Source organism: Rhagoletis pomonella, unplaced genomic scaffold, assembly GCF_013731165.1.
Source record: "Rhagoletis pomonella isolate Grant_MI unplaced genomic scaffold, Rhpom_1.0 Rhpom_scaffold_05108, whole genome shotgun sequence".
Lineage (NCBI taxonomy): Eukaryota > Metazoa > Arthropoda > Insecta > Diptera > Tephritidae > Rhagoletis > Rhagoletis pomonella.
In genome coordinates, this window is record NW_023463653.1 from 1 (window position 1) to 13177 (window position 13177).

The 13177-nt window shown below is 36.9% G+C and overlaps 1 protein-coding gene across 1 annotated transcript; it reads right to left on the reverse strand.

Moving 5' to 3' along the window:
- Nucleotides 1-3505: 3505 nt before the first annotated feature.
- On the reverse strand, nt 3506-4688 carry LOC118755004. The gene is made up of 4 exons (XM_036489863.1): nt 4621-4688; nt 4035-4225; nt 3644-3856; nt 3506-3585 (listed from the first exon to the last, which is right to left on the reverse strand). Exons 1-4 carry the CDS (start codon nt 4686-4688, stop codon nt 3506-3508), a joined length of 552 nt encoding a protein of 183 aa, XP_036345756.1.
- Nucleotides 4689-13177: the final 8489 nt, after the last annotated feature.

Consider the following 13177-nt stretch of genomic DNA (forward strand, 5'->3'; position numbering starts at 1 on the left):
ATCAATTACGCGTATTGTGCAAATTTTTATTCAACTTCAACAGCAGGAATTTGTCCTTAAGGTGGTAAGTTGAACTGTGCAAATTATTTGGATAGTGCATTCGAGGTTAAATTCACCTGTCTGTCCATAGTCCAAAATGCCGAGAGGACGACGTGTGAACATCGGCCGCCACACAAGACGTGCAAGCCAGCAACAAGTGTATTCACAGAACTTAAGCGAAGAAAGACAAAATATAATAAGAGAAAATGCCCGATTGAGACAACGCGTGAGCACACGAAGATCATTGGCATCATACAACCGCTGGGCATTCCAATATGATCCCACTGCGAACTACAGTGATGATGACAATTTAGATATTGGACAAATGACGAATGTATGCCGATATTGCAATGCGTTAAAGTTTAAAAGAGAAACGGCTGGATTGTGCTGCGCAAGTGGAAAAGTCAAACTGGATCCATTACTTACACCACCACAGCCACTGAAATCATTGTTCGATGGAACTGAACCCGATTCCAACCATTTTCTTCAACGCATCCTTGAATACAATAACTGCTTTCGCATGACTTCCTTTGTAGCTAATATCATTCGAGAAGGCGGCTTCATGCCGATTTGCAAGGTAAAAGATACAACACACACAACCAATCACTCACACCAATCAATCACACCAACACAATCAATTGCAACACATAACAACTAAATATACACCATCACACGATCAGAAGTCACACCATATTCTTCAAAAATAATTAAATTGATTATTTTATCTTAATTGTTTGCCATCAAAGATACAAGGACAAATATATCATTTGCATGGTTCAATGGCGCCAACAGCAGACGAACCCCATCAATTTCTGCAAATATATTTCATTTCGTCGATGGTGGATCAGCTGAATGTGCGGTGCAATATACAGGGAACACAACAGTTAAAGAGACGAATTATGGAACAGTTGCAAGCATTTTTTCACGCTAATAACGCTGAGGTTAATATGTTCAAAACAGCATTGGAACGAATGCCATCGGATACGCACAAATTTGTCATAAGAGCGGATCGTACCCCAACAGGTGAACATGTACGAAGGTTCAATGCACCCACCGTTGATGATGTTGCTGCAATTATTGTTGGCGATCCAACTACATCACGAGACATTGTCGTTCAGTTCCGTTTGACTTCAAAAGATAGCAATTTCCGGTTCGCCTTGCATTCGCAATGACAAATAACAAGTCGCAAGGCCAATCGCTTAGTGTTTCCGGGATAAATTTAGAAAATCATTGTTTTTCACATGGGCAGCTATACGTTGCGTGTTCACGAGTTGGGAAACCATCCGCTTTGTTTGTGTTAACGACAGACCAAAAAACAAAAAATGTGGTTTACCAAAGAGCACTTCAATGAAACAGATAATTTGCGGACACGTATAACGCTTCGATTCAGATTTTTTACTTAGAGACAAAAAAAAAATAATTTTTCTTCATCTTTTAATGCCCAAACGAAATGTTACAAGAAATGAAGCCATCTGGTGGCGGAACGGAGTTCGCCGGGTTTGCTAGTACTCCATAAAAAATTAAATTGAATTTTCGACCAATGCCCACATTTCACAGGCAGCACATCATCCAAGTATGGGTATAAGTTAATGACTCGACTTCAGCGCAAGTACATATGTATATACATACATTCATAGATATCTGTATGCATTTCGACGGTAGTTTGACAAAACCTCGTATCCCAGAGATCTCTATTCCACAGTAACACCAATAAACTCTATTATTTAATAACAAAAATTCATTCCTAAGAACTTTTTGATCTGAATGTTGAAGATTAGGTACTTTTCAGTTAATTAGGGGCCGGTTGTTCAATGTCTGGTTATCACTACCTCCCAGTTAACCCGTATCACCCTACGTAATTTTTTTTTGTAGTTTCATAAAGATTTTTCAGGAGCATAATCCTTATGAGTAAAGTAAAAAAACTGCATCACTAAATTTTAGGTCCTGCACTTAGGATCCTTAGAGCCGTTTTCACCAACTCTGGTAAACACTAATCGCCAGTTAAACATCGTTGCCGACGTTACCGACACAATGTAATTTGCATGGAGTCAGTAACGTCGGCAACGATGTTTAACTGGCGATCAGTGTTAATCAGAGTTGGTGAAAACGGCCCTTAGAATGTCCTGTTGCCATATGGCAACGCTAGGTAGACTAGGGCACTGGTTTACATCTCATATATGTATGCCTTTCAAGAAATTAACAGCCGTTTTTGAGGTTGTTTATTCAAAGCAGAAAAGTGTAGGTTTTTTTTAATTACATTTGTATAAATAAATAATAAAGTTTTTTTTTAATTAAAAAAAGTAGAATTTATGGTTTCATATGATACGATTCAAAGCATGGTAAGCTGAGTCCAACATCGCATTTTCTACAAGCTGTTCGCACGGTGGATTTGCATGTATCTCCTACACATCGTCGCTTCTTATCTATTGGAATAACGAATTGATCAGTCCGATCATAACGGAGAGTTTCTATTACCGAACTCATTTGCTTCCCCGATGGCTTTTGAAACACTTTTGGCTTGGTATCGTTGTGCTTGTAGTAATAAGTTGTTACATCTCGCTTGAACTCTTTTAGTGTTTTATTTTGACCAACGCGTCGATAAAGTAGCCAGCTATTCTGAACACTGGCATCGATAAGCCATGTAAAAATGCAATGCCACCACTTTTTTTCCTCGAAATGAAATGCGATTGCCTGAAACATTTTGATGAAATCGATCAACACCGGGCATATATTTGTTGTACTCGGTTACAACGCAAGGACGTGGAACTGGTACTTTCTTATACAGTTGCCTGCTGTACCGAGATGCTGTTGATTTTGGTTCACAACCGAAGCAAGTAGATGCAAGACACGCCGCATTATCCACCCACTTAGTAATATGAATTCCTGTTTCTTTCATTTCCACACTTTCGTAATAGCCTCGCTGTTTTTTTCGCAATTCCTTTTTATGTGGAATTGGACAATTTTTGGGCATTCTATTTTCTCGTACCGTACCAGTAGCATGGTAGTAAAAAGAAAATGGGATTTTTTTTACGCCATCTGCAAAATCGTCTATCATACATAGGAGTGGCGCCGCACAAGTACCAAAACTTTCCTCATATTTAGTATCTGACCTCGGGTTTTTACCTTGATATATTTCAAAGTTGATCATATATCCACTGGGTGTGCATAGAGACCAAGCCTTGTATCCGAAGCGAATGGGCTTCCCTTTTATAAATTGCTTACAGCCATGGCGCCCGAAATAAGCAATCATACTCTCGTCGTATGAGATATTTTGTTCTGGGTGGAAGTTTTCTATAATTTTGGCCTTGATGTGGTCTGTAAGTGGACGTAGTTTCCATAGGGAGTCATATCTGTCAGAGTTATCTTTCGGTTTGCATATTGATGGCGTGGAATGAAGCATATAATTTATTTCTTCGAAGCGGTTTCTTCGCATAGCACTGAATACCATTCCGATACGGAGACCATCTTAGTTACTCCACATATCGCGAAAGGACCCTGTTTGATTGTAACCAGTCATAATCAAAATCCCAATGAACACACGCAGTTCTGAAATAATATGTAAATATTGGATTAGGGATATAAAAACCGCTGAACAAGTCCTCACCTCCCACATTCAGTTCTTCATACCGTTTTTGATGATGAGTAGCGTAAAAATTTGAACATTTGCATATGTGTTCAAGCAAATCATCGTTGAAAAACTTTTCGAATAGTTCATGAGGACTAAGTCCTCGACAGTCTTCATAATTTGCTTCAGGGAAAATGGGAAAAACTGCCATCGAATTAGTGGTACGCCAGGTGAAATTTCTTTCTTTGTTAGCTGGTGGGATTGGAACATCAGGCTTTGATGGATTCACACGACATATTCTCTTTGATGAGCTCGGCAAACAATCGTCCAGTATATCGAATAAAACAGGCTCGTCATCGATTTCAGTACCAAGGCAAGTTTGCTCGCCATCAAGACTTTCTATTCGACGACCGTTTTCCAAAACAATTGCCTGACTTTAGCTGCGCTGGGCATAAATTGTCTTGTAGTCCACCATCCTCGTCACCTGAATCTTCGCCACTTAAATCCCCCTCAATACGGGGTGGCTGAATATATAGTGCTTGCGCATTAGCTGGAGCTCCGCTCTCGTCGTCAGAACATAATTCTTCTAAAAAGTCTGATGCTTCTTGCAAAGAAAGTGGTCTTAAAAAATAAAAAAATGGAGAATGTTAAATGATGTTTCTTATTTATCTACAGTCAAATTATTCCTTAAGAAACCTAGAAAAAACAAGAAAACTACCGAAACACACAAAAAAACATTACAACAACACCAGTAGCCTAGCCTACCTGGCGTTGCCATATGGACACACGCATAAAAAACTAAAAAAAACCCCAAACACGTTATTACTCCTAACAAACACTAAAAAAATCACATTCATTAAAACGATTAAGATAATTAGAACACATTTTAGATGCACTTACTTTTTTGTAACCCTTTTTTTTTACACTCAACATTTTGCGTTTTATCTACGAAGCGCTAGCTCTCACAAACACGAACTGTCGCCAAATATATTTTGCGCAAAAGAAGAAATAATTACGCGTCGAGCATATTCTTAAAAGTAACGGTATCTGCATTCGTTTGCATGTTATGATCGTGTAAAAACATGTCTATCGCACGTTGCCATATGGCAACAACAGGGTGATCCGGGTTAAACAACATTATCGGCGATTTCGACATCATGCATATAACATGTGATCGATAAAGCAGTCGAAGCATTTAACACGAGCTTCTACTTCCGATTTGTGTTAACCACACATTGAATAACCGGCACTAAGACTATGTATAACGTAATGAATCATAGTATTTGAAGGCCCATTCTGAACTAATTTTATGAGATACGATTTCTATAGTGATGATACGAGGTGTTGCTAAAGCACCGTCGATATGTATGTACGTCAAGTGCTTCAATAGTAAATCGGAGTTGGTAAATTCGTAATTTGAAATAAGTAAGGGATATCTATGTATGCACATATATGTATGCGTATTAAATATCGACTGCATATCCAGATAAGGTAACGCCTGGTGCAATCTCTTCCTCCACGTATGAGCCAGCTTCCTCGAATGACTTGGCGTTTGTGTTTTCAAAGCTTTTTCCAACTGCGGTGGTACTTTGTTTCAAAGGAGGTCCACGGTTTGCAAATTTAACCTGATCAATTAGAACCTTTTGTGATGGCGAATTGTTGAAATCATCAAGTCGACGTCCCATGAGGCTCAGTTTTGATGACTGAAAGCCAATACTTTCGTTATTATTGTTTGACATGTGGCCATTGAATTCATATACAGTTGAGTCAGGGTGGGAATAATTGGTTTTGCGAAGCAAAGATTTGAAATTAAAAGGTGGATCTTCAGAACTCTAACCGGGATACGGCAATATGAAATTAAAAAAGAAGTTTAAATATATGTAGTTAATTCAACAAATATAGTCTAGCCAACCTACATCCTCATCATTGGAACGGCGAACTATGTCCTTCAACTCTCTCACCGGGTCCGGAGGTATAAACGCAGCACGTTGTTGGTAGTTTTGATTCAAGCGGCTCAAATTGTTTTGGTTTTGCGACGGCATTCGTGAATACATTTCATCATTGCGATAAATAATGTTTGTCGGTGGCATGGGTGGAGGTGGTGGCGCCGAATAACCTTTTAGAGAGTTTCGCCGTGAACCTGCTAGGTTGCCCCGTATTTGTGAGGATAAGCTGTTGGTAGCATTATTGTATTGATGATAATTGTTGTACGCATTCATATTCATTTGCACTTGGTTCCTAAAAAAGAAGATATAATTTCCAGTTATTTAATATTAATGATATACATGAGACATTCTTTTTCATATCGGACACCAAATTTGGTGTCACACTTTCGATTGGCTTCAAATTTTTTTTATGGGTTCTATACATGAAATAAGCTAACACGTGTCCGAGGATTTTTTTTCGCTTTTTTCTTTGGAGTATGATCTGTCAAGGTTTGAATTTTTTCGTGATTCTGACTATTCATGTACTCCTTCGAATCGTTATATCTCCGGCCAATCGTAGAGACTTCATCTTAACGCCGTTTTAAAGCTAAAGAAACGGGCTTAATATTTCTATATATAAGACTGTCAAGATTGTCCCAAAGCTAACTTAGCTATTAACAGTTGAACTTTTTGAAGTTGATTTGCATAGTGAAGACCAGTAAATTAGGGTTTTAAAAGTATACCATCGTAATCCTTGTTTAATTCTCTATCAAAAACGTGGTTAAAAAAATAGGGGTTTTTCAAGAACTATTTTTAAAATATCTTTCTTTATGACGAGATGGTTTATTTTGTGAGAATTAAAACTTTTTTAAATTTGTTTTCCAAAACTTATGCTGAGATATATTTAGTAAGGTGTTAAACATCGAGTTTTTGCAAGAATTTAAATTTTGTTGCAGGTTCCGATAGAATACCTATCCAGGTATAATATTTGTACGGCAAGATTTTTCTTAAAGGCGACAAACCCCTAAACATGGGCGTGCCAAATGTAGGACTAAAGTTCGTAAAACGCAGATTTTATTGCGGATTTCGGGAGAATATCGCTTCGTTAACAGCATTTTTCCACAAAGCGAATCGGAGACATGACATAATTTTTTTTACGAAATCCGTCCGACTTAAAAAAGAATAGCTCACATATGTATGCACATAGAAACGTAAGGTATATGACTTTCTTTTGCAATTGTATATGTATATATACTAGGGATGTTAATTTTTTCGCCTTTTTCGATCCCGGGATTTTCGGGATGTCGTTATCACAATCCCGGGATCGCGGGGTAAGTCCCGGGTTTAAGATATTCATTACTTTTCAACAACTTAAATCGAAAAAATTGCTTCTACCTCTCCTACCATAAAATAAATAATAAATAAATAGGTTTGAAACCCACTTTTTTTATTAAAAGCGGCGTTTTTATTTTTTTTCTCTGACGTCAGGATTTATTTTAAAAAACTATGTAATTTCAAAGATATGATTAATTCCAAAAGTTATTTAAAAATTCAATGCAATGTGGAATAAAAATATGGGTACCAAATGAAAGAGGAAATTTCTTTAGAATTTAAAAAATTAAAAGTTTTTTGGATTCACAAGGACGACTAGGTAATTTTTTAAGCTGATAAAGTTAGAAGGATTTATTCTAAATGACTTTGCAATTTCAATGATGTGATTAATTCCAAAAATTATTTAAAAAAAATTCAATGCAAAGTAGAATAAAAATATAGGTACCAAATGAAAGAGGAAATTTCTCTAGAATTAAAAAAGTTAAAAATTTTTGGATTCACAAGGACGAATATGTAATTTTTTTAGCTGATATAGTTAGAAGGACGAAATTCGAAACATATATTGCGAAATTTCAAGGATAAAATTTTAAAGGGACATTTTCAATAAATTCTACAGAATTTCCTCTTTAATTTGATACCCACACTTCTTCTCTAAGCACATTTCATTAAAGTGTTTAAATCATTTTGAATTACTGACGTCAAAGTGAAAAACTAAAATACAATTTTATAATATTTGGCCCATGGTTTCGCGAATATATTGATTTTTGTGTGTAAAATTTACAATCGCACGGTATTATATGTATAATTACGGTGACCATCCGTTCTGTATTATACGGGACAGTCTTCTTTTTTGAGCAATTGTCCTGGCAATTAATTTATTTTATACGGGACGCCAAATGTTCTGTATTTCTTTTAATGTCCTCAATTTATCCCGTATTCGGGGTTCGGTATTTCGACTCTTTAAAAGCTCATTAAAATGGCATACCTATGAACCAGTTTTAAATGATGTGGAATATGATCGTAACTTTCTCCATCCTTCGAATCAAGGAACACATACAGTGACTAAATTATAAATAAGGATTCTACATTTAGCAAGGTTCGGCTATTTTTCTTTTGTTTATTTAATGTTTATTATTTTTTTTATGCAAAGCATTTCCTAACAAAAACCATATAAATCCAAATTTCCGACTTTGTGCAAAAACTGATAATTAATTCCGCAAATTTCCACCAAAATTTCAAACTTTTTAATCAGAACCATTATAAAAAAAAATTTGGTTGCGTTTTGTAGCTCATTAAAAGTGAGTATAATATAGTGCAAGTGCAACGTGCTGCTCGTTTGCTTCCCTATCAACAAATTGTCCAGCATATTAACTTTGTATGACAAAAATGCGTAGCACCAGCGACAAAAAAAATTGCCAAAAATTAACGGTAAGTCCTAGCTACTTAAAACTTGCACTTTATCGTACAAAAATTTATTGAAACTTTTGTAAAAAATTTTGTAGAGTAAAAATATCGAGAAATATATCCTACATGTCATGGTACTACAAGCATGCTGTGGGCTAATATATATATCTAAGATCATTTAAGAAGGTGTTAAGATCTGTTAGCTTTTATGGAAAAAATGAGCAATTATTTTTTGTTCCGTATTCGGCTCGCATACATATTTATGGTCACCGTATGTATAATAAGCTGGCCATTTATAAAAAATATTAGTATTAAATTTATAAAAAATATAGTATGAAATAAAAAAATAAATATAGCCAATACTGGTCAAGAAAAGAAGTTTCTATTATTGCCATTAGTGCAAATTACAAATCCCGAAAATCCCGGGATTATTTGGCAAGAATTCCGGCATTTTCGGGACCTAAAAAACATTCCTAATATATGCTAAAGGCTAACACAAGTACATTTGCCGCATAATGTTCAATAAGTACGCTTTGCATTGTACTCTACTCTACTCTCAGAGGGATTGGCATATAAAAAAACCCTCGAAAATTTTATTTCAAAACTTTAATGTTGATTAATCCTTATTATTACATATGGGTGTTTCAATTGGAAGGTCTACCGCGGAAATAAAAATTGAAAGTCATACATATATCGAACGTATTTATGGGCAAATTTATCTGCTTTTTAACCGACTTCCAAAAAAGGAGGAGGTTATCAGTTCATCGGAATATTTTTTTTTGTCTGGCGACAAGAAGACACAGCCTGAGCAGAAGCGGGTGAAAACTTCATCGACCTTATGCTCAGCACCAGAGCTCCAGGTAGCAATCATAGAAGGGAATCACCCGGAAGGAAAGATTCCGACGGAAAAATTGTTGCTTCTGGAACAAAAGATTATGAGGGCACTACTTGGCGAAATCCAGCGTACCAAAAACAACAACATTGGTATGTTTGATGGAGCCAAGTGGCAGAGGGGAGTCAAAGTTATTGGATGCGGTAACAAGGAGTTGATAGACTTCCTAACAAACTGCGTCCGCAACCAAGATGAACTTTGGGCCAACGCACGACTAGAAGTTGATCCGCTCTCAGAGGTGCCATCCCGTACGACAGTGCGATTTATTCAACGCCCCAGGCATCTCTAGAGACCCTGCTGGATATTCCACGTATAGAGATATATGTTGAAAGTATCGCAGCTAAAAGCGCTCTACGACTCAGAGCGTCTAACAGGCTGCGAACAACTTGCAAAGGTCACGCCACAATCCTCGGGAGAGTGGGGGCGGAATACAGCCGCTGTGACCACCAGGTCACAGAAATTGACTCCGATATCCATTTTCCTGACAGAAGTGACTGGGAATTTAATATTGCTCTCAGCGATGAGGAAATACCCATCTTCACGGACGGCTCCAAAATGGATATCGGAACAGGGTCTGGGGTCTTCTCTCAGGAGTTATTTCTGAGGGAGTCGTATAGACTCCCAGACCACTGCAGTGTTTTTCAGGCTGAGATATATGCAATCCATATGGCGGCAAGGTTGGTGGGCATGATTGACTTAGCTCCATCTAAACTTGCCTTCGTTGTTGACAGTCAGGCGGCTATCAAAGCCTTATACCCTGTCCCCACCGGAGCAAACCACGTAGTTATGGCTGTTGAGTTGGTTAGCCCGATAACTTGATTTAGCATAGTTTCGCCATATAAAAATGTCAGCAGTTAACCATTTCACTAAGATGGTTAAAAGCTAACCAACTCGAAACCACGTCGAAAGTCTGATACAACCCTGTATTTTCCCGCCATCTGTGGGTCATTAGCGTTAAAATGTAAAAAATTCGTTCCGTATTAGTGTTTGGACTCCCCTAAGATCAGATTAGATTTACTCCCGTTTTTGAAAAAATTGAAATCTACTCCTCTACTCCACTTGACTTCAAATCTGTTCCGTTTTTCTTTTTCATTCATGTTAAGCCCCTCTTAGGACCGTTTTTTTGAGTGTTCACCACCGGTTTCAACAAAAAAATTGAAAGTTAGCCAAATTTCACTGTTAAAAAGTATGTAACTCTTTCAAAGCAATGCGTCAATAAAGTTCGTCATTTTTTTATGTATGGCTGTAGAAATTGGCGGATGCAGAACATTACTTAAGTTGTTAAAAAAATATATGTAGAATGAAATTTACTCTTTAAAAAATTAAGTGTTAGATATGTTCTACTTTATAGAAAATGTTAAAAATTACCTAAATATGTAACATATTATCCTTACATTGCTTCGCGTTCTTATGTTTGCATGAATAGAAAATATTTAAGTCAAACAATTAATGTCAGAAACGAAAATATAAAATTAAATCTAGTTTTTTTTTGCACCGATTTTTGCAGCGATTTAGTCCTGAATCGAGTTTTTGAGATCCGAACACTACTCTCTCCATTTGTACTGTTTTACAAACCTCAAACCGCAGTGTGGACAGCGATAGTTAGTGATGTGGTTAAGTTCGATTTGAGATGGTTAACATTTTGGTGGGGACATGGTATTAGGGTCGGTAACGACTAACTCGTTATGCGTTAAAGAATGCCGAAGATCCCTACAAGCTCTACAGCAACACATAATCAATCTTTACTGGGTACCGGGACATTGTGGTGTCCCGGGAATTGAGGAAGCGGACGAAGCGGGGAAGCGACCCAAATCGTGAAACCCCCTCTGCGATTTCTGTCTTCAGAAGTCGGGAGACTGACCAGGGCAGCTACCAACAGTAGGTGGGTAAACCTTCACACCTGCAGGGTATCGCGATCACTCTGGCTACGGCTCGATGAACGAAGAACAAGGAGTCTATGAAGGCTTTCAAAGTCAAACGTCAGGCCTCTCACAGGAATACTAACGGGACACTGGACCATTGGCCACATGGCCGCCAGGTTCGGAGCCACGCATAATGATTTCTGTAGAAGCTGCAGGGATGAGGAGAAGCTAGAATCCGTCTAGCACTTCCTTTGCGAGTGTCCAGCACTTCGAGGAAAACGCCTCAAGTTTCTTGGGGACCACTTCTTCGAGAATCTGGATATCTTGGGGAAAGCTCCTCTGGGAGGACTGCTAGGATTCGCCAGAAAATCAAAATGGTTCGAAGACATGTAGGGGTATCACAATGGGCCTCTGCGGCCTCCGAGTGAACTCTTATTCAGAGCTGCCCGTTTAACCTAACCGACCGCATAACTTTGGACCACGTCAGCCGATTTCGATAATCCTTTTTGCATCGGAAATGTAGTATCTCAGAGGTGGTCCCATACTAATCTGGTTAAGATCCGAACATATATATATATATTTTTTTATATGAGAATTGAAGTCGGCTTTTTTTGCTAAAAATTACTTGTTTAAATATATACGGGTTATGTAAGCAGACGTAAATTGGCGTAAAATGGTCTGGTTAGGTGGCGCCAGGGTCGAGATGCTTTGAAAACCCGTATTTATGGTCCAATTTGGTTCTAATTTGGCGTATGTAGTTGAAGCATAATAAATCATAGATTCAAAAAATCAAAATATAAAGTACATGTATTCGACATAAAATGTACGTTTTGTTTGCGTTAAAAATTCATTTAAAGGCAATATTAACAAAAATATAATGATGGAAATTTATGACACGTGACGCCACGTCACGTAACGCTTCACACTTGGGGGTGTAAAAGAAAATTGAAACAAGTTGCATTAATTCAAAAATCTAAAACAACAAGAATTCCTAGAAATCATATTAAAACAAGTTTCATGAAAAGAGCCATCCAAAGCTTGCAGAGTTTTGCGATTTTGTAAGAGAAGAAAAAATCAACTTCCATTTTTGTCACATAACATCGCTCTCTTTAATTGCGTATATTTAAGGACCATGCTGTTCGATTGTTTCCATTTTTCGGTTAAATATAGAACTAATTGTGTGCTATACTAAGGTGACCAGAATTTTTAGCATTCGAGGAGGACAAATTCTCCACATTTAAAACACAAAAAATGTATTTTATATTTATTTTAACACATAAATATCGAATAAGTTAACTTTGTTAAAAAAGCAAAAACAATTCATAGTTGCTCTAAACACTATTCAGACAAGTTAATAGTACACTGCGTTGCATAATTATAAGATCGAAACATAATACCGTTTATTTTTGGCTTTTTTTTGTTGACAGCGTTGTTAATTTTCTTCCATATAAAAAAAAATCGACAATACTTTTTATGGAACAAAATAAGTAACACCGTAAAAAATGCCAAAAATCAACGTTATTTTACTTATATATAGTTATCCAGCGAAAAATCGGTAATCGCTTTTAGTGGCAACGTGTTCTAGAAGGCATAGCGTTATAATGCCTACGAATTTTTTCGCTTCTTTTAGGCATTACCGGTAATGCAAATAAGAATGTCCTACAATATTTTATTTATTTCGCTTCTTTGTTTCATTTCGGGGAATGCAAAGTAGAATGTCCTATAATATTGTTTTTTAATTCGCTTCTTTGCTTCATTTCGTGGAATGCAAAGTAGAATGTCCTACAATATTTTATTTGTTTCGCTTCTTTGCTTCATTTCAGGGAATGCAAAGTAGAATGTCCTACAATATTTTTTTTTTATTTCGCTTCTTTGCTTCATTTCGGGGAATGCAAAGTGGAATGCTGCATCGTAGTCAGCTGAAAAATAGAATGAATATCGAAAAAATCTTTTTCTGCCATTACTTTCTGTGGAAATTCGTCTCGCATAAAAATCATGTTTTGAAGTTGAAGTCAGTCAATGAAGTGAAGTACAAGAGTGAGGAAGTACAATTTTAAGCTTAATTAAATATGCATGTATGTACATACCGATTTTTAAGTAAAATCTAAATACCTAAATACATATATATGTATGTACAAAAACTGATTTATAAAAATTT

Bases quoted from the DNA above. Each gene is read 5' to 3' on its own strand.
- LOC118755004 (XM_036489863.1), bottom strand. From the start codon at position 4,688: ATGTTTTTACACGATCATAACATGCAAACGAATGCAGATACCGTTACT. The intron at 4,226-4,620 runs GTAATTATTTCT...TTATTTTTTAAG, and splicing joins TTTAAGAATATGCTCGACGC to ACCACTTTCTTTGCAAGAAG. The intron at 3,586-3,643 runs GTGAGGACTTGT...ATATTATTTCAG, and splicing joins TGAAGAACTGAATGTGGGAG to AACTGCGTGTGTTCATTGGG.